The sequence below is a fragment of the Rissa tridactyla genome, chromosome 16 (genome assembly GCF_028500815.1).
Source record: "Rissa tridactyla isolate bRisTri1 chromosome 16, bRisTri1.patW.cur.20221130, whole genome shotgun sequence".
In the NCBI taxonomy this organism is placed as follows: domain Eukaryota; kingdom Metazoa; phylum Chordata; class Aves; order Charadriiformes; family Laridae; genus Rissa; species Rissa tridactyla.
In genome coordinates, this window is record NC_071481.1 from 6,526,826 (window position 1) to 6,548,102 (window position 21,277).

The 21,277-nt window shown below is 48.1% G+C and overlaps 1 protein-coding gene across 1 annotated transcript in view; it reads right to left on the reverse strand.

Moving 5' to 3' along the window:
- ACAP3 (ArfGAP with coiled-coil, ankyrin repeat and PH domains 3) overlaps nt 1-21,277 on the reverse strand; it is a 99,734-nt gene that overhangs the window by 9,491 nt on the left and 68,966 nt on the right. Inside the window, exons 11-24 of the mRNA XM_054222541.1 lie at nt 14,012-14,124; nt 9,735-9,786; nt 9,178-9,278; nt 8,645-8,756; nt 7,895-8,103; nt 7,524-7,593; nt 7,296-7,390; nt 6,537-6,751; nt 5,801-5,905; nt 2,995-3,087; nt 2,615-2,835; nt 2,343-2,452; nt 1,872-1,982; nt 1,705-1,766 (exon numbers count right to left, since the gene is read on the reverse strand). Of these exons, the coding sequence (XP_054078516.1) occupies nt 1,705-1,766; nt 1,872-1,982; nt 2,343-2,452; nt 2,615-2,835; nt 2,995-3,087; nt 5,801-5,905; nt 6,537-6,751; nt 7,296-7,390; nt 7,524-7,593; nt 7,895-8,103; nt 8,645-8,756; nt 9,178-9,278; nt 9,735-9,786; nt 14,012-14,124 (1,669 nt within the window). The remainder of the gene's footprint in view (nt 1-1,704; nt 1,767-1,871; nt 1,983-2,342; nt 2,453-2,614; nt 2,836-2,994; nt 3,088-5,800; nt 5,906-6,536; nt 6,752-7,295; nt 7,391-7,523; nt 7,594-7,894; nt 8,104-8,644; nt 8,757-9,177; nt 9,279-9,734; nt 9,787-14,011; nt 14,125-21,277) is intronic.

A 21,277-nucleotide genomic window follows, 5' to 3' on the forward strand; every position in this document is an offset into this window, starting at 1 on the left:
CAGGATACAAAAAAAAGTAAAGTCAAACACGTATCGCATGAAAAATAATATGATTGTGTCTCACTGCTGATGTAATGCAGGAGGATGGGGGACTCTGCCTGGTGTTCTTGCATTCCTTGTGAGATCTTGATCCTCTCAAGATCCCAGCTCTGTCTGTAAGGCACTACGGCCCAGCCCCAGAGCCGGCAGCCTGGGTGCCCAGGCAGGCTAAATGCCAGTTGTGGACCTGAAAAACTCCGACATCAGTTGCAGTTGAGGGCATTCTGAAGAGGTTCTTCCAGGAGCACACCTCCGCTTGGCATCCAAACTCCCAGCCAGAGGATAAGCCACCCATGGGACGCGTGCTCCATCAGCTCTCCTGAGACAGGATTACACGGCTGCAGCACCTCTGCAGAGCTACCGTAGCACGATTCCCATAGCGCAGACCATAAACACAGCAACAAAGTGCTCCAAGTAGAAACACATTCGCCCAACTCCCGCAAAGAATAATACAAGAAAAAAGGAAAGAAACAAAAAGAAGATTCTGCCGGTTGTTGGAACTGGGGAACTCAAAAGCCCCTGGGCCAGCTGCTGAGATGCCCTACTCACATGCTTCAGCCTGCGGGGGAAGAGCACAGGGGGATACACATGCAGGTAGAAGTCTCCTTCACAGAGATGCTAAGTCAGAAATCTGAAGTGAACAGGAAACGAACTGAACCGAAGTCAAATTGCATGGTGCAGCCAGCCATTTAGGCAGTGGGAGTTGGATGTGGCTTTTCTTCCCTGACAAAAAGCCCATCGCCAGCGACAAGCTTCTCCCAGCCTGAAAAAATTAGCACCGCTGCTTCCGTAACACTGTGCAGACTGCATCTTGGCCCAGAAAGCAGGCGAGCTATGGCTTTGACCAGCTGACCACCAAGGGCAAAAAGAGAGGAGCGTGGCTGGTATAGTCCTGAGAGCAATTAAGGTGAGTAGCCATCGCTCTCAATCCTACCCCTTCTCTCTTTTCCTTCTGGAGCAAAACATCTCTGCCCCACAAAACAGCCTGTTCCTGTCTTAAGAGGTCACCTTTTAGTTTACTACACTGGTCCCAGCAGCTCCCAGACGCTGCAGCGGTCCCATGAGAGAGCAGGCTGCTGGTCAGGCTGCCGGGATGGAGGGCTCCACGTCAGAATCCCTTCCAACCAAACTCTTCAGACGAGAACTCAGTGCACGGTAACTACACTGCAGCAGAGACAGGTTCGTCTGATCGTATTGTTGGTGGGTTTCTCCTGGTGATAGAGGGTTTCCTTTTCTTCTCTTTTTCTTTTTTTTTTTTTCCCTTTTTTTTTTTCTTTTTTTTTTAAAATGCTAAAGTCATCTCCCATACTTTTCACACACTCAAGTCCACACGCCATGGTCTGTGGTTATGCCCTAGGAGTCTCCTATACAAAATCAACCATCCAGTAGTCAAGCTTGAGAACTTAACGCGAACAGGAGAGGCCCCTTTTCCTTCCTGTGTGCATCTCAACCTCTATGTGCAGGCATCAAAAACAGACCAATCTGCAAGAAACACCAGTATACCAAGGATGGGGCTCTCAGGGCTTCTAGAAATTCAGCCCAACTTCAAGACAGCAAAGGGGAGGTGGGGGGGTTGTCACTAACACTCATCTATATTAAGGCTGATGAACTCCTGTATACACTTCCTGTACTGCAACTCAGTAGGGCTGTTGCTGGGATATTGACCTGGTTGTCCAAAGGGCCCCTCTGCTTCTCGCATTTCCTCGTTCATTCGAGCCAGACGCAGCCTAGAGCGAAACAGAGAAAGCACAAGGGAGAGGAGGTTTGGTTATTCCTTTCCCTGATGGCTATTTACATGTATACGCGCACTGGAAAGTCCTGGCTGCACTTACAAGGTAACTATGTCTGCATTGGCTGCCTGGACGGCAATGCTGAGCGGGTCCTGCCCGTCGCCATCCACCGCATGCTGATTCGCCCCTCGCTTGAGGAACAAGCAGACCTGACTGTAGAAAGGAAAGAAAAGGCCATCAGAGCAGAAATTCCAGCTCCCCCACCCCACCCTGAAGTGGGCAGAGGGCACTGCTTCACTTACATTGGTTTAAATCAGGAAACACTGCAGTGGCGTGGAGAAAGGAATGGGTATGCAGGGGCCCAATTACCCCCTAGGTATGTATCATCATGGGGGCAATTATCGTTAAGATAATCAAAAGTTGTTGATGTGATACGAAAAGGCAGGTTTTGCAAATAACCAATTCACCAAAACCCAGCTCCGTCGCCCACCTCACCCCGCGACTCTCAGTGTTAACGCTGAATCTCAATCCACGGGTGACGGAGCACATCACAGCGATGTGCAGAGAGCTTACCCAGTGTGCCCTAGGTACGTGGCATGATGCAAGGGAGCTCGGCCTCGGATATCTCTTTGGTTAACATCTGCCCCGTTCTGCAGCAGGAATTCACAGGCTATCAAGGAACCCTGGCAAGGTAAAGGGGAATTGCTAAATAAATTCAGCCAGCAGTACTGAGAGGACGTATGAGCACGTACTGGGCTGTAAATTGCCCATTGTCGGTGCTCTCTGAACTAGAGTCAAGACCTCACATTCCCAAACACGGCCTCACAGACACTAGCACAACGTACCCCCATCACAGCCTGAATCAGAGGAGTTTTGTTTTCATCTTCATCATTCACCCAGTTGATCTCAGCACCGTGTGCGAGTGCTTCTGCCATGAGAGGCAGGTTCCGGGCTTGCGCTGCCTTGTAGATCAACAAGCCAGGATGCAGCTCCCTCAGGTCCTCCAAGTCCGATGCTTCCTGTTCAATCTCTGCTTCACCGCTTGACTCCTCTGAAGCCTCGCATTCTATGAGGCAAAAAAGGATGGAGAGAGATGACCCAAAAGCTTCTTATTTCTGATTTCTTTTGTTCCCTGTTGTTCTTGGCCCCAGACAGTCCTGACCATCCATCCTGCCTCAGCACTAGCCACCTCCCCACATTTCCATCGGCAGCCTGTGGCACCCACCTTCCTCTGTCACGCTGTCCACCACGGAGCCAAACACCAGGACATCAGTGCTGCCATCTGTGCTTCCTCCAAGTCCGCTGTCACTGCTCAGACCTGCAGGGCCAACAGAAGACAAACCAAGCCCATTTTAATACACAGGCATTCCAGTAGCAGGCACAGCTGAGACCACGGCGGGGAAAAGGGCTGCGCAGAACGTCACACACACATTGCACCGGACACTGCTGGCAAGGGAGAGGGAGACTGCTATCCCGTTTAGCCCCACTCAATAAAACTGCCCAAGGTAAAATTGCAAAGCCTTATGGTGTCCGTGTCCCCACACTGCCCTTCATGCAGGGATGCTCCGACATTGCCATGGCACTTTGGACTGTTGAGGACAGCCCTTGCTGCAATCCATGAGGGACGCCGTGACGGAGACTGGAGCAGAGCAGCAGCAGAGACAGCTTTGTAGCAGGTTATGCAGTGTCATGAGCAAATGAAGACACCCCTCTGCTTTTACCACTAATAATCTCAGTTTCTACTCTATCCAGAGCTTTTCAGTTGTCACTGGGGCACTTGCCAATGCATTGATCTTGTGACAGGTTATTGACCATGACTGGGCTAAACAGTATCAACAGGGTGTATCTCAAGCCAAACTCTTAAAGCATTGTCCAGTGGCTCGCTCACCTTCACAGACATCCCTTCCCTTTCCCCACACTGCTTCCCACCTTCCCTGCTTAGCTGGTGAATGTTACAAGTCAGCCGACCACGTACAAGAAACGGAGCCGTGAAAAAGATGAAGCAACTTGCCCAAGGACACACAAGGTGTCAGTGGCAGAGCAACTTTGTGCCTTTTTCAGCCTGCGCCCAAAAGTAGTCAAGAAAATGAGAGAAAGGAAGGAAGCAGCACATGCAGGAATTTCCCCTGTGGGAACAGGGATGGCACATCACCTTCATCCTGAAGGATGCCCGCCCCCCGCCGACGACTCTGGCTGGATTCAGCTACTTGCTGCTATTAACTTCCCAATGACTAAGTACTGGGGGTGTCGGTCCTCCCAGAACTCAAGAGGTTAAGCCCCCAGGATCTACCCCAAGACCTACCCTTAAACCACCGTGATTAGAAAGAAAACAAGCCAGGTTGTAGCTAACAAAATGTTTCTAAACTATGAGCTGTGTAGTCTTTGCAAAGAGCAGTAGCAGGAAAGCCTGCAAGAACTAAAGTCCCGAGCTTTGAAAACCGTAACAGAACAAGACACCTTAACCCTACAGGCTGTCTGTTGAAATCTTCAGAGCAGCTACAGCTGGGTCCCAGATAAAGAACAGTCTCTAAACCAGTGGTCCCGAAACCACGGCTCGCAAGTAACCCTTCAGCACAGCTCAACAGCCAAAGGAGATAATGAAGCTACAACAGGAAAGTTTTAAAGTGGCACACATCGTGAATATGTTTTTTTTGGATTTCCTGTCAGAAAAATCACTGCTGTTTTTTGTAGAAAGCAAACGTACTGCTCGGGGAGACTATGCTCTCCATGTCAGTACAAGTAAAGAGTGATTCCAATGAGGCCACATGGCACTACTCGAGATTTACATCAAAGCAAGAAAGGAGGATCTGGCTCATATCACAAGAGTATTAATACCTCAAATTCCCAGTTCCCTTCCTACTGAATCAGTGACAAAATTCCTGCTTTCTTCTACAGGAGCAAGATAAGGCTGTTGAATAAATCTGAAATCCTGCATCTCCCAAGTATTGTTTCTGTTGACTAATAATGCTAAATTCCTTGAAACTGGAAGGAAGTGCCTTAAGGCACCGATTAAAGCACCTTCTTCACTGATTTCAAGAGGTAGCATGTACTTGTAGGAAAGCCTGTGATTTTCTGCTGTGCTGACTCAGGCCCGTAAATATTTCTCATAAGTTCATACAACAACAAGGAACTGAGCTATTAAATTTTAAAAAATTATCACTCCTCAACTAAGTGTGATAATGGACCACCCGGCTAGCCTGTGAGAGATGCGGGGCATGCGAAGTAAATGCTTCGTACTTCCTATTTGCCAGGAGATCCCACCTGTACAGGATTGGATCCTTTATCTCATCTGAGGGACAGCTGTTCCCTTATGATGTAGTAACGCGACTGCTGGCAACACTAGGACGCTTTTTGCCTTTCGAAAGCCTGCCGGCCTGTCTTTCCCACGAGGGGCTGGTAACCTACATGTTCCAATCATTCGGCTGAAAGAAAATACATAACTGCCTCTGAAGCTTGGTTTGGAACAAGTAAAATTTGGGTGTCTCTTTTGCTGCTAGCTGCCAGAGCGTCACCTTACCTCCGTCCAGGAGGAACGGCGTACCGCTCCCACCGGGACCAATGCCACTGCCACTCCATGGGCCACCTGTTAGCGGATGCTGCATAGAGATGTGGCTGGCACCTAGAGGAAGGTGGACGGAATATGAGGGGGAGTTCATTGTCACAAACACAAAAAAGAAAAATTGTCCGCAGTAAGACTTGCTAAAAATGGAAAAAAAAAAATTAAAAGCCACAACTAAAAGCAGAAAAAAGCCAATGGAATGCACAGTCCGGGAGTAAAAGATGTTGGGAAAAAATCCCATCCACCAGAATGCAAACACCAGGGACTGACTGGATAGGATATTAAAATAATAAATGCAATAAAAGAGCAATGGGCTGGAGTTGGTGCAATTAACTCCCCATCACTCTTCTGAAATATTTACCCTCTCTCCAGGGAGGCCGATACCTTGCCTTAGGTCTGGTGCAATGCACATGCCCTAGAGGAGCCGGGAGGTAAAGCCTGCCAGGAGCAGGGACACTTTCTTTGTACTTACTGCGTGGGCCGGAGCCAGCACCAGTGTCAAAGTAGGAGAAGAGAGAGTCCAGCTCATCAGGGCAGAAGAGGGAATCTCGACGGAACTTCCTCTCCAGTGTAGCTGCTGTTTTACACAGAGACATTTTGAAATACATAGTTAATAACATATAAATGAGACACAGTTAATAACATCATAAATGAGACGCAGTTCTACAGCTGTATTTACACAGGCTGAGCTTGCGTGTCCAATGCACCCCAGATGTGTCCAATGTCATACCCATGTCCACATACGCCATCAAAATACAAAGAGCTGACTATAGGTGGCATACACTGCAGACCAAACTATCCCAGAGCATTTTGAACAGCTAGAACTCTTGATAAGCGTGGCCTCTCTTACAGACCAGGCAGGTAAAAATAAAAGGATTTGAAACCTATTAAAAAGCAGGACGGTGGAATAACAAAAGAAAATGCACGAAGCAAGCGGAGAAAGTTGCTGGAACACCCTGGCGTAATGACCTCCTCCTTTCGCCACAAGAACCTCCTTAAACAGACGGAAAATGTTATGAAATGGCTCTAAAGACCTGTGTCAACACAGTTTGTGCAACCATGTTTTTGCTTATACCTCTGGCAGGCTGCAGGTCCTAGAGAAAGACAGGGCCTCCCCTGTCATCAGGGCAGTTGTGTGGACACCTACAGAGAGTGGTGGGGAGGCCACCACAGCTCTGCATGGGGAGCAGGGCGAGGGAGGTTCCCACCTGATGACAACATGGCTGGTGACGCATTGCCTGCTTCATGGCGGTACTTTCTACGAGCCGTGGGTGCTTTCGTGGTGCTGTTGTTTCTCTGGCACTTCTTCACACACCAGCGTCGAGGTTTTCGTTCATTCTCTGTTAGGGTCTCCCCATTTGGCAGCTTCTTCAGGAATTTCTTCTCCACATACTTCACCTTGATCCAGGCTTCCTTGTCCTGCCTAAGAGAAGAACAGCATAAAGCTGTGCACGGGGTCACTTGAATCACCTAAAGCAAACAGCCACAAGGAGATGGAGCTGCTCTGGGTCACTGTATCAACCTGGCTTTGAGTCCTAAAAATCACTGAGGCCTGTATTAAGAAGGGAGACTTTCTCAAACCTACAAATATCTCCCATCTCAAAGCAAAACTAAGAAGTGCAGGATATAGCTGAGAGCGGAATGAGATGTTCAGCCCTAGGCAACACCACGTGTTTCAGTTACGTGCATTTGAAAGGTCTCAGAGCAGTTTAAACCCAGCAAGCCCTGGTTCCCGAGCATGTTTCACCAGGTTGCTGGCTGGTAATGCTCCACTGACCTTTCTGAGAGTCAGTCTCAAGTTAGCTACAGAGGGAGTGGACTGAGGTGCACCTGAGGTAGGATGGGCTCTCAGTGAAGGCCAGTCGCTCTTAATCTGACTTTCCAGACAGCTTTGGGTACTGGGTTAGCTGTGTGGATGGAGAGCTTTCGACAGCACTGAGAGGACCAGGGTGTGCGCTCAGACTCACCTGGAGCTCCCTGCTGTTGGTTTCTTAAGTCCCAGCTCTTCACATTGTGCCTCGTAAATCTGATTCATGGTACTGTTCCCCAGCTCGCACATCAGCTGCAATACAACAGGGAATGAATGAAATCCTCGGGTGAGGAGCTACGTTCCCTCTAGCCCAGCTTACCACCAAGTAAGACTCCTCCCATGTCCACCCTTTGTCTATCTCGTGCTGCTAAAAGCCAACACTCACTTTCAGTAACTCTGGCTCCCAGGAGTCCAGTGTGAGAGATCGGACCTTGGAGCAGTGAACACCCAGACTCCTATTTATCCAAACAGAAGAAAATTGAAATGGTTATATGGCTCAAAACAGAACTTCTCATGCATCGTAAGATGAACAAGATCAATCCAGTTCTTATGCATTTATCTATACAGATGGAGCTATAGCGAGGAGTTTTATGCGTGCACAGATGTACCTGCACACACAGGTACTGCAGCAAGCAATTACTTTTGAATCTATCTGTATAAACATTATCGTCAGTTGTAATTCAGCCTCCACCGTTTTTTCCAGGAGCTTGCAATCCATCCCTGGCTGGCAGCGCAGAGCGCACACGTACGCAGTACCTGTGGATACCGGAGCACTCAATGCACAGCAGAATGCCCAAGTTGATACTGGCCCAGCGAGGATCCGGCTGACCACAGTCACAGCACTGGTCATTCCCAGCGATGCTCTGCACTCTCTGCAAGATGGACTCTCCTTTCACACTGCGCTCCCGGGAGTCGGTAGCAGAATCAATGCTGCTGGTTGATGGGGAAGCAGTCCGGTCCAGCCTCTGCAAGATAAAAAAAAGAGTTCTAGGATTTTGCAGAGCACTGTAGAACGAACCAGAGCTTTGCACAGCAGAGGCACTGATAGGAAGCGTCACCTGAAGAATAAACAAGGGCTAGTCCAAGTAGGGAACGGGTAAAGCCTCATTAATCTCTATAATTGGCACAAGACGGCGCTGCCCCCCACCCCTGCTCTAGGGTCTGCTACTGTCTGTCAAACTCCTTGCTGTCATGGTGCCTTGCTTGCTCTCGTCCCAGCTAGGGAGCAAGCTCTTCCCAGGGGAACATCGATGATGGCAAGAAAGCGAAGATGTCAGGACAATGCTGATTTAAAGCCTTGACTTTCCCCCAGCCCAGCTTTATAAGTGCAGCTTTGGTTGGTGATCAATTGTTGCCTGAGTTAGCACTGACCGCAGCTGCTTTCCTTGAGGGCAGAAGAGTATTTCCAAATGGTCCACTCCCACACACCAAACCTGCCACAGCCCGAGAGCCCACTATTAGGGCTCTGAGACACAATTATGGATCTTTCACGACCCCCTCACTCACCTCAATATAGTAGCTGTCAGGACTCTCCCGGTACGCAGATGCAATGCTGGCTTGAACAGCCTGAATCCAGGCCTGACGCAGCTTCTCCGAGTCAGCCTGCAGCATGCAGCTCCTGTGAAGGAAGGAAATGAGTTGGAAAGAGCAAAAGGACAGGGTGCACGTTTTGGTCAAAATTGTTCCACTTCATCCTCAGCATAGCCATTCCAATGGGGGCAGCACCTTGATCTGACAGGTGAAGGGGCAAAAATTAATCCTACAAGCTTGCGCTGCCAAAGGTGTTCCCTCTTCAAAAACTCCAGGCAGGTCTGCTAGCTTTTTTGAAAAGCCGACCGCTGCCAGTGTCATCATCTATATGTATACTAGGCACGCATGGCCTAGACCTAGCTTATGCTGATGTCTGACGAACTTCAGAGGGATTCTGGAGTACAGGCAATGGTATCTCCCAGGGCAGCATCTGCTCAAATCTAATCTCTTGCAGTTCCATGAATAGTCCAGCCACCGTGAGGATGGCCTAGGGAAGCCAACAAACTTACTTGGTAGGTGAGACGACCTCAAAGCAAAACCTCCTCTCTATGTCTTCACAGGGCTTGACGGTACAGAGCCGCAGGTCTTCCACCACTACTGTGAGGACATCCTGAAAGGGTGAGAACAGGTGGCTTTGTTGGCTCCCTGAATCTGTCATAATCAGCCCCCTCAGAAAACTCTTTCCCAAACCCTGCTGGTTAGCACACGCTGAGCCCAGAAAGAGCAGAGCCACCCCGCCACCAGTAACTCTAGGGCAATAGGAAGGGGTTACACAGAGTTTAAGCATGGGACAACATGCACATGAAGTGGCAGGGTTACTGGGGACTTCACCAACTTCCTCTGATGAACAGGAATAATCACAAACACCACCTGCTGCCACTTAGTTCTCAGTATGGTCTAACTTTGGAGCACAATAATGCCTGGATGGGCTTGCTGTCCTGGGATCCGATTCCCCTCCCCACTCCTTCCACCCCACTCCCCTGCCATGGTGCAGAAGTCCCCGGCAAAGCAGGACAGCAGACAAGTTGGCTCATCTGCCGGTGTCATCTGGGGTAGCCTCACTGACCTTTAGCTTCTTCTGGTAGACCAGCTGACTGTTCTGTATGGAGAACCACCTCCTGAAGGAAGACAGACAGACAGACATCAGAACAAGTGAACAGCAGAGCCACAGAGAGGCAGTTTGTTCTGCAGCAGGGCAGGATATTTCTCCAATTAAAAAGAGTGTAATTTATCCCAAGAAGCTGGAAAGTAATGACACAAGAAAAGCTTGCACTTCTCCAGTCCCCTCTCTCGGAGAATAAGGATTTACAGCCTTAGGGAATGACTCCGGGCATTGAGATGCCGTGCTGGCAAGTTTTCTAGATATGTTAATGTGCAGCAAGAAGGAAGGAAAGACGGGAAGAAACAAAGGATTAGGGCAGTGCCGTATTCCTGCCTATGATTTCTGGGGCAGAAGTCTGTGTGTGCACTGCCCTTGGTGCAGGTAGCAAGCCCAGTGCCTGTGGGACATGTCGCACTGGTTAGGGCATACTTGCCTATGTGCTACTTGACATTTACTGGGGAAGCTGGATTACTTGCACGTGCCAGATGCAGTGTGCCTGCTGCCTCTCCAAGCAGGCTGTCATAAGGCAAGCCAGAAATTCCTTGACACCATGAAGAACCTTCCAAGGTGGGAAAAAGAAAAATCCATCTCAGAAAAGCCTGCTAACTGGCAGCCCTACAAATACTGTTGGAGAAAATAATACGAAGGAGTTGCACACCTTGTTGTTTACACAGGCTATGCTACCCACCAGGCTGATTCCTCTGTACCCACCACAGCCTACGTGAGGCCAAACAGTGCCAAAGCTCCCGCTACCTACAGCTAGAGCACGGACAGATATGTGTGAAAGGAGTCTGCCTTCTTAGGAGGCAACAAATCACCAGCTAGCAGCTTTCCATTAAAATACAAGTGACAGAAGGTCTATGCGATGCTGACAGCAGAGGTAATTCCCTGGTGTCTTAATCTTCAGTGCTAAATCCGAACCCCCAAGTCACTTCCTCATTCCAAGATACAGCCTAAGATTCAGCAACCCGATCTCCTTCATGGAGGGCAATGGAAGCCATCACTAAGCTTCAGGAATAAGGTACTGGAATACCTGAGCATAAAGAATCACAGGTGTGCAGCAAGATGTTATTTAGAGCACATATTACACACTCTGTTTGCAAAAGAACTAGGTTCCCTGGGAAAATGAGATGAGACGGGATTCTCTTTCTTTTGTCATTGATGAAATATTGAACAAAGGTAAAAGACAACAAAAGGACTTGACATGTCTGTGGGCAAATGGGAAAATACAGGTAACTGGAGGCCATCTCATCCATGTGGGAGCCCATTTTGATGAGCCGATGTGGTTCTGCATCATTCTGAGCTGCTGTGACAGCAGCAGTCTGTGCTCAAGGAGTTCTGCTGTCAGATGAAGCCAAGCAGAAAGTCTGTCTCTCAGGTTCTGGTCTCTGCTCCTGCTCTTCGCAGCTGTGCTCTCCTGCTCGCCCCCCCCAGAGCGTGCATTTCTGCTCTTAGCCTGACACCTGCACTGTGGGTTTTGCTGTTCCCTCCCGCTCACATGAGGGGGAGGCACTAACAGTGCGTGACAGTGAGAAGGTGACAAGTAGGCTACAGGAGCTGGGAATAGCTAAGACGCGGGTAGATGTGGCTCAGAGTGGGTGGGACTGAGGAGACAGAGATGGCTGTGGGGAGGACACAGACTGTATGGCTGGGATGTAGGAGGATACAGGGAGGATAGCTGGGATTTGAGGGAGAGGGAAAACTTGGAGACTCTGACACTAACATTACTTCAGACTTCAGCAAAACCAGAAAGTCCTAGAGGGTCATGTTCCCTCCAGGATAAGTGTCCTTTGGAGTGACCCTTGAATTCACCAACAGGGGAGTCGCCAGGAGAAGGGAGTTGCCTGGAACTGTTTCATCTCTACCACAGGAGTCAAGCACAAGGTTTGACATTAGCCTGACACATTTTGGAACGACCTTCTGCTCTGCAAAGACATGTGGGTGTCAGTGACAGCAGCCATGCAACAGGCTACGGACCAAGGTGATGCTTTGCTTAGGAAACACCGAGCAGGAAAGCCTAAAAGGGTGATAAAAATTCAGCTAAGACACCTTCCCCGTGCACCAGGTTGTGAGCACTGAAATCAAACACCGTGATGCACTGCATTGTGGTTTCTGGTTCCTCCAAGTGCAAATTTAGCACTTAACTGTCAGGGGATCAGAGAGCCTGAGGGGTAACACAATTATCCTAAATTTGCCTGGAATCTCCTTAGTACTAGGGGAAGCTTCAGAGAGAAGGCATCGCTTATCTAACCAACTCGGAGATCTCTAATAATTTCAAGTCTTTTTTCCATGCAAATACAGGCAGTTTCTGTGCATACCACAGACTGTTCACTGAACCATTTAGTGCTTATTTATTCCTAAGTCTAACAGCAGCACGTTTCAGCCTTGCTGTGATGTACACTTTGAATGCATCCCGTAGCCAAGTAAAAGAAGATCTCTTAATATTGTATCATTTCCCTGTTATGTGAGAGGAGGAAATGTAGGTCAAAAAGGCATTGATCTCATGCATTAGACACTCACTGGAAGGGTTTGGATCCTTTTGCACAACCGTGTGTGAAACCCATTGACTATCTCAAGGGAAACGAAGCACTCAAATATCGAGCAAGGCTAGAACATGAAACCTTTGCTTCCACTTTCCCCAGGATCTCTGACAGCTGTGGAGCCTCCTGACTAGTGCAGGAGGCAGATCAGCCTGGCCTTCCCAGTGACCTACCAGATGAAATATTTATAAATTAATAAGAGCGGGGTCAGTGCACAGAAAGCCATTTCTCAGCTCCTGGCAGCACAGCTGATATCTCCACTTTCACATATCTCCCTGTCCTAGATTAGACAGGTTTGATACTCATGGCATCTCCTGCTGTGTTAGGTATTTCTCTTAATCGCTATAAATTTCCTAGCTTTCTTAGGGCAAGATTCAAGTTGCATTGTGCCCTATCTTCCCTGCATGGAACCTGGTCATTCTTCCATTGTGGAAGGGTTCTCTTTTTTTCCCTCCTGGCATTTACTAAGATGCAGCAAAACAGGAGCTGTCTTATTCCATGATACAGCCTAAGAGACACGTACAGCTTCACAGAAAAAAACATATTTGGTTTTGAACAGGAAAATAATGATCACTTACATAAACTACACAACTTCTAGCTCTTTCCCTGATTAATGTACATATCTCCAACACACCAATGTCAAAGACCCACAAAGCAAGTGGCTTTGCAAGCTCAGCGCACGAGTTATAACGTGCTAGCAGAAAATTTACGCAGTCTTAAAACACCATTGCAAGCAAGCAGATGCTTACTCCTCTTTTGCTCTGAGCTGACTTGGTGCCACAGAACCAGGCTAGTGTCTTGATGAGGCTGCGTTAATCTCTCGTGAGATAGTTTCTCTCGGGAGGACTTACTCAGAACTAGAGTTATGCTAACGCAGCTTCAGGTTCTGATCTTACTTGCAGCCAAACAGGTTCTGAGCAGAATTGCAGAATCACTTCGTCTGAAAGGGACCGCTTCAGATCATCCAGTCCAACCCTCCTGCTCAAGCGGAGCCAGCTAGAGCAGGTTGCCCAGGACTGTGCCCAGGTGGGTTTTGAAAATCTCCACAGATGGAGACTTCACAACCTCTCTGGGCATCCTGCTCCTCTGCCTGACCATCCTCACAGCAGTTTCTTGTGTTCAGATGAAATTACACATTCTTAATATAGATGCTCATTGCCTCTTGTCCTGTCACTAGGCATCGCTGAGAGGTCTGGCTCCCTCTTCTTCATTCCCTCCCATCAGGAATTTGTACACGTTGATAAGATTCCCTCCTGAGCCTTCTCTTCTCCAGGGTGAAGAGTTCCAGCTCTCCCAGCCTTTCTTCATATGAGAGATGTTCCAGCCCCTTAATCACCTTCATGGCCCTTCACTGGACCCCTTCCAGTAAGTCCATATCTTTCTTGTGCTGGGGGGCCCAGAACTGGACACAGTACTCCAGATGCGGCCTCACCCGTGCTGCATAGAGAGTAAGGATCACCTCCTTCAACCTGCAGGCAAAATGCTCCTAAGACAAAAGTCTCTGTACACAGAAACTATCAAACCAACCTCATTTTTACTATTTTAACTATTTAGCTTCTAACTACTTAGCTCTGAATCCTCCCAGTGATGATAACAGTTGCTAAGTTGTCACTAAAAGTGAAGTATATTCCTCCGCAGGCAGTATGATCTGTGTTCAGAGCCCTAGCCCAAATATCAAATGGAATATGAGTTATTACTCACCGATTCCATGTTTTGAAAGCATTGCTAGCTCTCTTGAAGAGGTAGCCTTCCATCACCACTCCATTCGGGGCATCAACATTAAACTCCACTTTTGAGTCATCATAGGAGAAGTCCTGCAAATAAAAAGAGACTGACACTCTAACACGACTGCACTCCCAGGATCAAGATGGAAATAAGCCTAATTAAAGCATCAAGAAGGGAAAAATATCTATGTCAAGATCCTAAGGCTTAGGCAGAGCTGTCTGTCACAGCACATCCCTGTGCCTTAGTGGGCTGCAGCCACGAATAGCAGTCATGAAGTATCCTCGTTCCAGTAAGCTCATCTGTCCCTACTGTTTGGGGAAAAGTACCACGCATGCTGGGCTTCCCCCCTCTGGTAGCTGATGAGGAGAAAGGCAGGTAACTTATCACTGTGAGGGCTAAAATTCCCAACATTTAGGGCAGTCTACAGTGGGAAATAAAGCAATGGGGATGCTTTTCACTGGTCAAGCGAGTTAGCAATGCTACTGCTGCCTCTCTGTTCTGCAAGGGGCCAGGAACAGAACAAACCCCAGCCTTTTCACACAAGGGAAACAGGCATGATGATTTCTACAAGGGAAGACTTATCAATTCCATTTTCATTTGCTATCATCACACGCCATCTCCAATCTGTGCTCACTCAATTCTCTATGCTATGCTACCAGTCAGAGCTAATTTGTCAGGTTTGGCACTGATTCATCGGAGAGATCTCATGGATTCTGACAGCTGGCGAGCAAGACACAGAGCAGAGAGAATAGCAGCTGCTCTCACAGAACGCAGGATCCTTCTCCCTGGGCAATGGTCTGCCTGTTTCCCAAGAGAAACTGGGTCACGAAGCCAAAATGACTTTCCCCTCTAACCTGGGGAACTAAGGCACATTGTCTCTTGCACGCTGATTCCACTCTAATGATGCATTCTACCCACACCTCCCTCTCTCTTGAGCGCAAATATTTCCCCCTGTACTGCTTGGTTCAAAGACATAACAGCGTAGTGAAAACAGCCCCATTAAGTTAAGTGCCTTTCCTAGCTCAGCATACGAAGACCCTTGCGATGCTGTGTCGCTAGGCAACGTGCACTTCACTCTCATTAAGATGAGTTATTTTCATGTTCCGAGATGCAAGCTTGCCTGGGAGGTGTCATAATAAGAATAATACTGATACAGAAGGAGGAGATTTAATGGGACAGGACTGAGTCACTCCTTGGAAAGACAGCATGATGCCCAATTAGACACTAGAAACTGCTGTAAGGCACCCAATTAAGAGAGGTCTGCTCAGCCCCAAATTTTCTTCCCATAGGAGGGTGAATCCCATGGGGGGTCCTCTTCTGCAGATGCCTTTCATGTACATACTGCAAACAAAGGCTAGAGGGAATTTTCCTCTGACTTGTAGATATTTGAATGTGGCATTTTTGTACAGCTGCTCCAAAGCGACAATTCCATAAATCTGATGAGAATCTGCACCGCTTTATAATAAATAATGCAAACAGCCAGAAATCTGGGCTTTGCTGAAAAGCAAGCGTAGGGCAAAACCTTTCCAAGCATGTCTTAAAGATGACTATTTATCCATGCCTCACTTTGTGAGAGAGGTAAAAATAAGGGGGAGGGTCTAAATATAATCACCTGACTTCCTCAGCTGCCCTTGTATAATCAGGCAGTGTGATGGTAAGAAGGATAAAGTGCTGATGAGTGCAGGAGGAACAGATGGGACATATGCGTCACTACAGTAAATCCACTAAAAATCAGTGGAGTCAAGCCAGGTGTGAATTTAACCTCCTTGAGTCTGTATTGTATCACACCTCTCTACAAATTCAATGGCTACAGCCGAGCAGCTGAAAGCACACGGAGCTGTTTCTTGCCTTTGAAAGAATTCTAACCCGTGCCAAACCCAGTTTTAGGAGGAGAAAATTATACGCAAAACCACCAAGCGCATATACAGCTAAGATGACAGAGTGCCATCTGGATAATGTCCAAACATCAAAAGAAAGACATTGCTGGGAAGAATGGCTGGTGTTTGCATTACTCCGAAGGTATTTCTTTTCCTTCTTCTCTCATCGCTTAGGAAACACCCCCAGGGCAAATTCTGCTCCGATTTCTGCTGGTGTAATTCCTGAGCAACGCCGCTGCTATCAACAGAACTACTGCAGGGGCAGTTGAGGGCAGAATACATTGACCAGAGCTGTAAGCTGGATTTGTAAAGGAGGTACAAATCAAGGGAGAGATCCAAGGGGCAAGGACCGGTCTGCCTCTGATCCCTGGGGCGTGCGGCGGTCCGATCCTCAGGGGCACTTTGTTCCATTCCATTGGAATGTCCCTGCAAGATGTCCCTGCTCACTGCGGGGGGGTTGGACTAGATGGCTAAAGGTCCCTTCCAACCCAACACATTCTGTGATTCACTGCACTCTGCTTGGAAGCACCTGAAGTTGTCTTTGGTACAAAGTTATTGAGTGTTGAGAGCCCAATGAAGTGAGGTAAAGGGGAAAGTTTTAAAAATCCAGAAATTGTCCGCCTTTTCCTTTCTCAGCTGGGAAAAGGCCAAAAGGGAGATGCACAGAAATGGCTCAGGTAGCCAAAAGGCAAAATCTTGGCAAGTGCAATTGTGAAGCTTCCAGCACACTGGAGCGAGATTAAACTATGGGCTTAAACCATGGATTCCTTGGCACATCTTCTTGTTGTACCCACACAGGGAACTTTCTTGCCACCGCCATTGAAAAGGGAGGACAAATTGCTGGAAAAAGTTCAGAGAACATCTGTTGAATCCTGATTCCAGGTCAAAGCTAGCTTAGAAGCTGTCTGAGGAGATCATCTTGCCAATGGTGTTGAAATATCATGGTAGTGCGTGGCCACAGCTGGATACACACAGATGTGTTATAATGAATCCCCTTAACTGACAGACCTGCCCTTAATGCGTCCCTGTATCTGTTCTATTCATCGATACACAAAGATTTTGATCCTGTTAGTTTTGGGAAATAAGTCGAAGGGTCCTGGCTGACAGACACTGCTCCTGCCAAGCACATCGTCAACTGTGCCATCGGTAACTCTCTCTGTGACTCTTACAAGGGACACAGCGCATCAGTGGACTCACTCCAGGCAGAACTAGGAAATAAAACCCTTCCAGCCTCGTGAGCCAAGCCGCAACGTCTGAGAGGTGCTGGCGGAGAAGGAACGTGTCACACATTCTGCAACATTCAAAGTGACTTTCTTGATTCAAATCTTACCCTTGACAAAGCAGGGTAAGAGAGTGCACACGTATGCTTTCCCTTGTTCCCTCTTTTTCCATTTCCTGCTATATATGAGATTTTAATGCATGATTTTAATAAGCTACCTTTTACCGAATTCTTCCCATCATTGCAATGTACACAGAGTAGGCAAGTCTGCTCTAAAGGAGTTCGGACTGATTTATTAAGTCTGCATTTAGCACCTCATTGTCTCTGTAATATGAAAAAAAATGCTTGACACAGAAAAGGCTCCCTCGGACTGGGATCTGAACGGCTTTGGCTGCGGCTGCATATGCAATCGTGATTAGCAACAGCACTGACACGTTGGATTACACAGTGGTAAAATAAATTGGACGTCTTCCAAAATAAGGAAGCAGATCTCTGCCATCATCTGCTTCCCTTTCCTTCACTGACACCAATAGTAAATCACACCAATCTTGTCTCACTGTCCCCTCTCCTCATCGGTCCTGTCACTCCGAGTTTACACACAAGGCTGCCTGGGAACCGATATTCTTTTAGAAATGACATCACAATGGTTTCCATGGGAGCACAGTGAATGCTGCCGAAGCAACAATGAAGTAACACATTCCAAAAGACACATCCTTTGGGATGTGAAAAAGGACATTAATGTGGACACTTTAAAACCAGCAAACGGAAAGCAAAAACCCAGCACAGGCACAGACCCGTAAAAGAAGAAAAAACCCTATTTGAAGGCAGCCTCGTGGCCCACTCAGTTAAAAACTCCCTCGTCCACCTCCACACAGCACGTAGAGAGGCTGCTTGCGTTGCAGAGGCCAGACAAGCTCTTCCAACTGCTCCTCTGTGAAGCCAGCGTTTCATGCAGAGAAAATGGCTGGTGAAATTAAATAAACCTCCAGCTTCAGCAAACAGACTTAATATGAAGAGTGAAGATGCCCCTCATCAGCCCGGAACACTTGGTGGGGGGCGTCTTCTCAGTAGGGAGCCCACTGAAGTAGGAAGGTCTTGTTTATAGGTTCATTCCTATCCCAAAGGGGGCAACACCTGGATGAGAACAAATGGAACCTTTCTCTAAAATACCAATAGTTCCTTAAAATTCTTTAAAATACAGTCACTATGGCAGGGTCCCTCCCTCAGCAGCCACAGCATTACTCCCTCAGTGTATCAATTCAGTGTGGAAATAATAATTCTGTCTTTTTCCGTAAAATGTTTTGATTTCTCCTGATAGAAAACACTATCAAAACTAGGCAATCGTGACCAGTGAATCTTTTCAGTCCAAGTGTTTTCAGCTCTTCAAGAAACATGTCTTACTACCAAACCTCCATGTTATTTTATTTTCAATCAATACAATTTAGGATAAGCGACAACACAGGCAATACACGCCTTCCCTCATAGAAGACAAAGGCTTTTATCCAAAAGTGCCCTCTTTACTTAAGTAACCAATGATGCTCAGTATTTAACAATAATATTATGTACACACTCTAACAACATTACGTACATATCCATGCATTGAAAAGAACTTCTCCTGGAGGCGAGTTAAAAATGGTATGAGACTAGTTTGGCTATTCAATTCTAAAGAGAACACAAGTCAGAGGAATATTCACATTCCCTAAAGATGCACACACACCCCCTTCCACACAAACACTGGTGCCTGCACATTCTGTTCTCTTCTGGTGCCTGAATATATTTCAAGCTTTTCTCTATCTGGCTATTTTTACCTCTGTGTATATACTGTGTTCAATCCAAGACCCTCAGAGGCAGATGGAATTTGGAGGAGGGCTCCCCCACCTACATCCCCATTCTGCACAGACAGCTTTCATTCATTCTGGCCAAATCCCATTTACAGACCTTTTGTTTCTTGAATTTCCTAATGCCAAATGATCTCCCGGCTCTGCAGCTTGCCAGCAGATGATGCACAGAGATCTGTGCCCTGCCCCGGAGCTTTTCCATCCCAGAACTGAACACATTTGCCCTCCCTGCAGTAATAAAGCTGTACTCGCTTTTGGGTCACATCAGCAAGCAAGCTCCTACAGGCGCAATCCTTGCTTCCCCAGGGAAAAGTGCCCCCTAAACTTTCTCCCCAAGCCAACCCTGCGGGAGTCTCCTTACCAGGAGGTATTCAAGCCTGCCGAAAATCTTCATGATGCCAGCTGCAAGGGAGGTTTTGCTGCTCTTGCCTAGAGAGCAGGGAGCCGCTCTGTGTGTCCTCTCTCTCTCTCTCTTCGCTCTCTAGAGTAGCATCTCTGCTAAGCACCGTGGGCTGGCAGGGAAGGAGGGATTTCTTTTTCAGCCCTTTCTCCTTTACCCCTCCTACTCCTTTTTGGGAAGCTATAAGCTCTGCCGTTGGCTCCTGTCAAAGCAAGGGGCACTAGGCGAAGGAAGGCTGCTGGCCCCTGGGGACCACTTGCTTACCCCCTCCTCATGCCTCCTATTCACAGTCAATCAGCTTAGAGCAAGGGCTAATTATCATACAGCTGTCATGGAGGCACAGAAAGGAGCAGGAGACGCCAGGCAACACAGAGCAAAGTTGACAGGAAGATGCTCACCGAATGCCTCCCTGACCTTCACAGAGCCAGGCTTGTCTGCCTTCAGCAGGGTCTGCCTCCCCCCGCTTCCTGGAGCACAGCCACCCTTTGGCCAGTTAATTCCGCCCCTGCTCCACCGCAGCCGCAGAAATCCGGGTGTTGCGGTGCCATATGGCCCCTAGTTTGTTATCTACCAGCTGGACTAAATGAGGCAGAGAGCTCTGCCTTGGCACTCCATCCGCCCTTCCCCTGCAAACAGGCAACAGGAACACAATTGCTTGCCCCATGACTCCGGACCGGGGAATATGTATAAGGCTGCAAAGGAGCTTTTACATAGCCCTGGGTTCTTTCAGAGAGAGGCCTGTCGGTTTCGGTGCAGTGGAAGGATTCAGGAAGGTCCAGATCTGTGAGGGAGGACTGGTTTAAACTCCACTCATTTCCCATTGGAAAAAAATCCTAGGCCTGTGTGTTCCAGTGCTAAGTTCTACAAAATTTTTCATAGAATGGTTTGGGTTGGAAGGGACCTTAAAGATCATCTCATTCCAACCCCCCTGCCCTGGGCAGGGACACCTCCCACCAGCCCAGGCTGCTCCAAGCCCCGTCCAACCTGGCCTTGAACCCCTCCAGGGATGGGGCAGCCACAGCTTCTCTGGGCAACCTGGGCCAGGGGCTCACCGCCCTCACAGCAAACAATTTCTTCCTCAGATCTCATCTAAATCTCCCCTCTTTCAGTGTAAAACCATTCCCCCTCATCCTGTGGCTCCCCTCCCTGATCCAGAGTCCCTCCCCAGCTTTCCTGGAGCCTGTTTTTTTAGGTACTGGAAGGGGCTGGAAGGTCTCCCCGGAGCCTTCTCTTCTCCTAAGTGCTCCAACCTACACACACCAGGCCCTGCGTGTCTTTGCACATCCATCTGAAGCAACTGAGCCCACATAACAACGCACAAACTCATCACACGCGTGGCTTAAGACAGTTTAGTTCAACACACAAGGGAAACGAGGGAGGCTATGAGGCTATCTCCTCAGCCTTTGCAGGAATGTATTCCACACTGCAGTCCTTGCACACACCCCCCCACACCCAGCCAGGAGAAAGGCACCCCCAGCCTTCATGCTGAAGCTCTCCTCTCTCTTTGCACAACAGGAGGATAACTCCGATATTTCTTGTCACCCAGAAAAATTGAGACCCTTCCTTCCCTCTTGCTGATTTTATCAGAACCCTTTCGGTAGAAGTGAGCATCATTTTCACATGAAGTGTGAAGCTGCAAATGGAGCTCTTTAAGGTTTTGCACCTGGGAAGGCAGAGAGGGCGGCAGTTAAAATGACGGCTTGAAATGATAGCTGCCTTGGGAATCTGCCCCAAAGGCAGCAGATGTTCCGTGAGGGAAGATGGGGAAAAGGTGGCATAGGAAAAGGGCACCTGAATTCCAGTATCAAAGAAAATAAATGGTAAAGATTTGTGCCGAGTTTTTCTCTCCTACCAAATGTATGTTAATTAAAACAACAAGGAAACAAAATGCCACAGACCTCTTCCTTA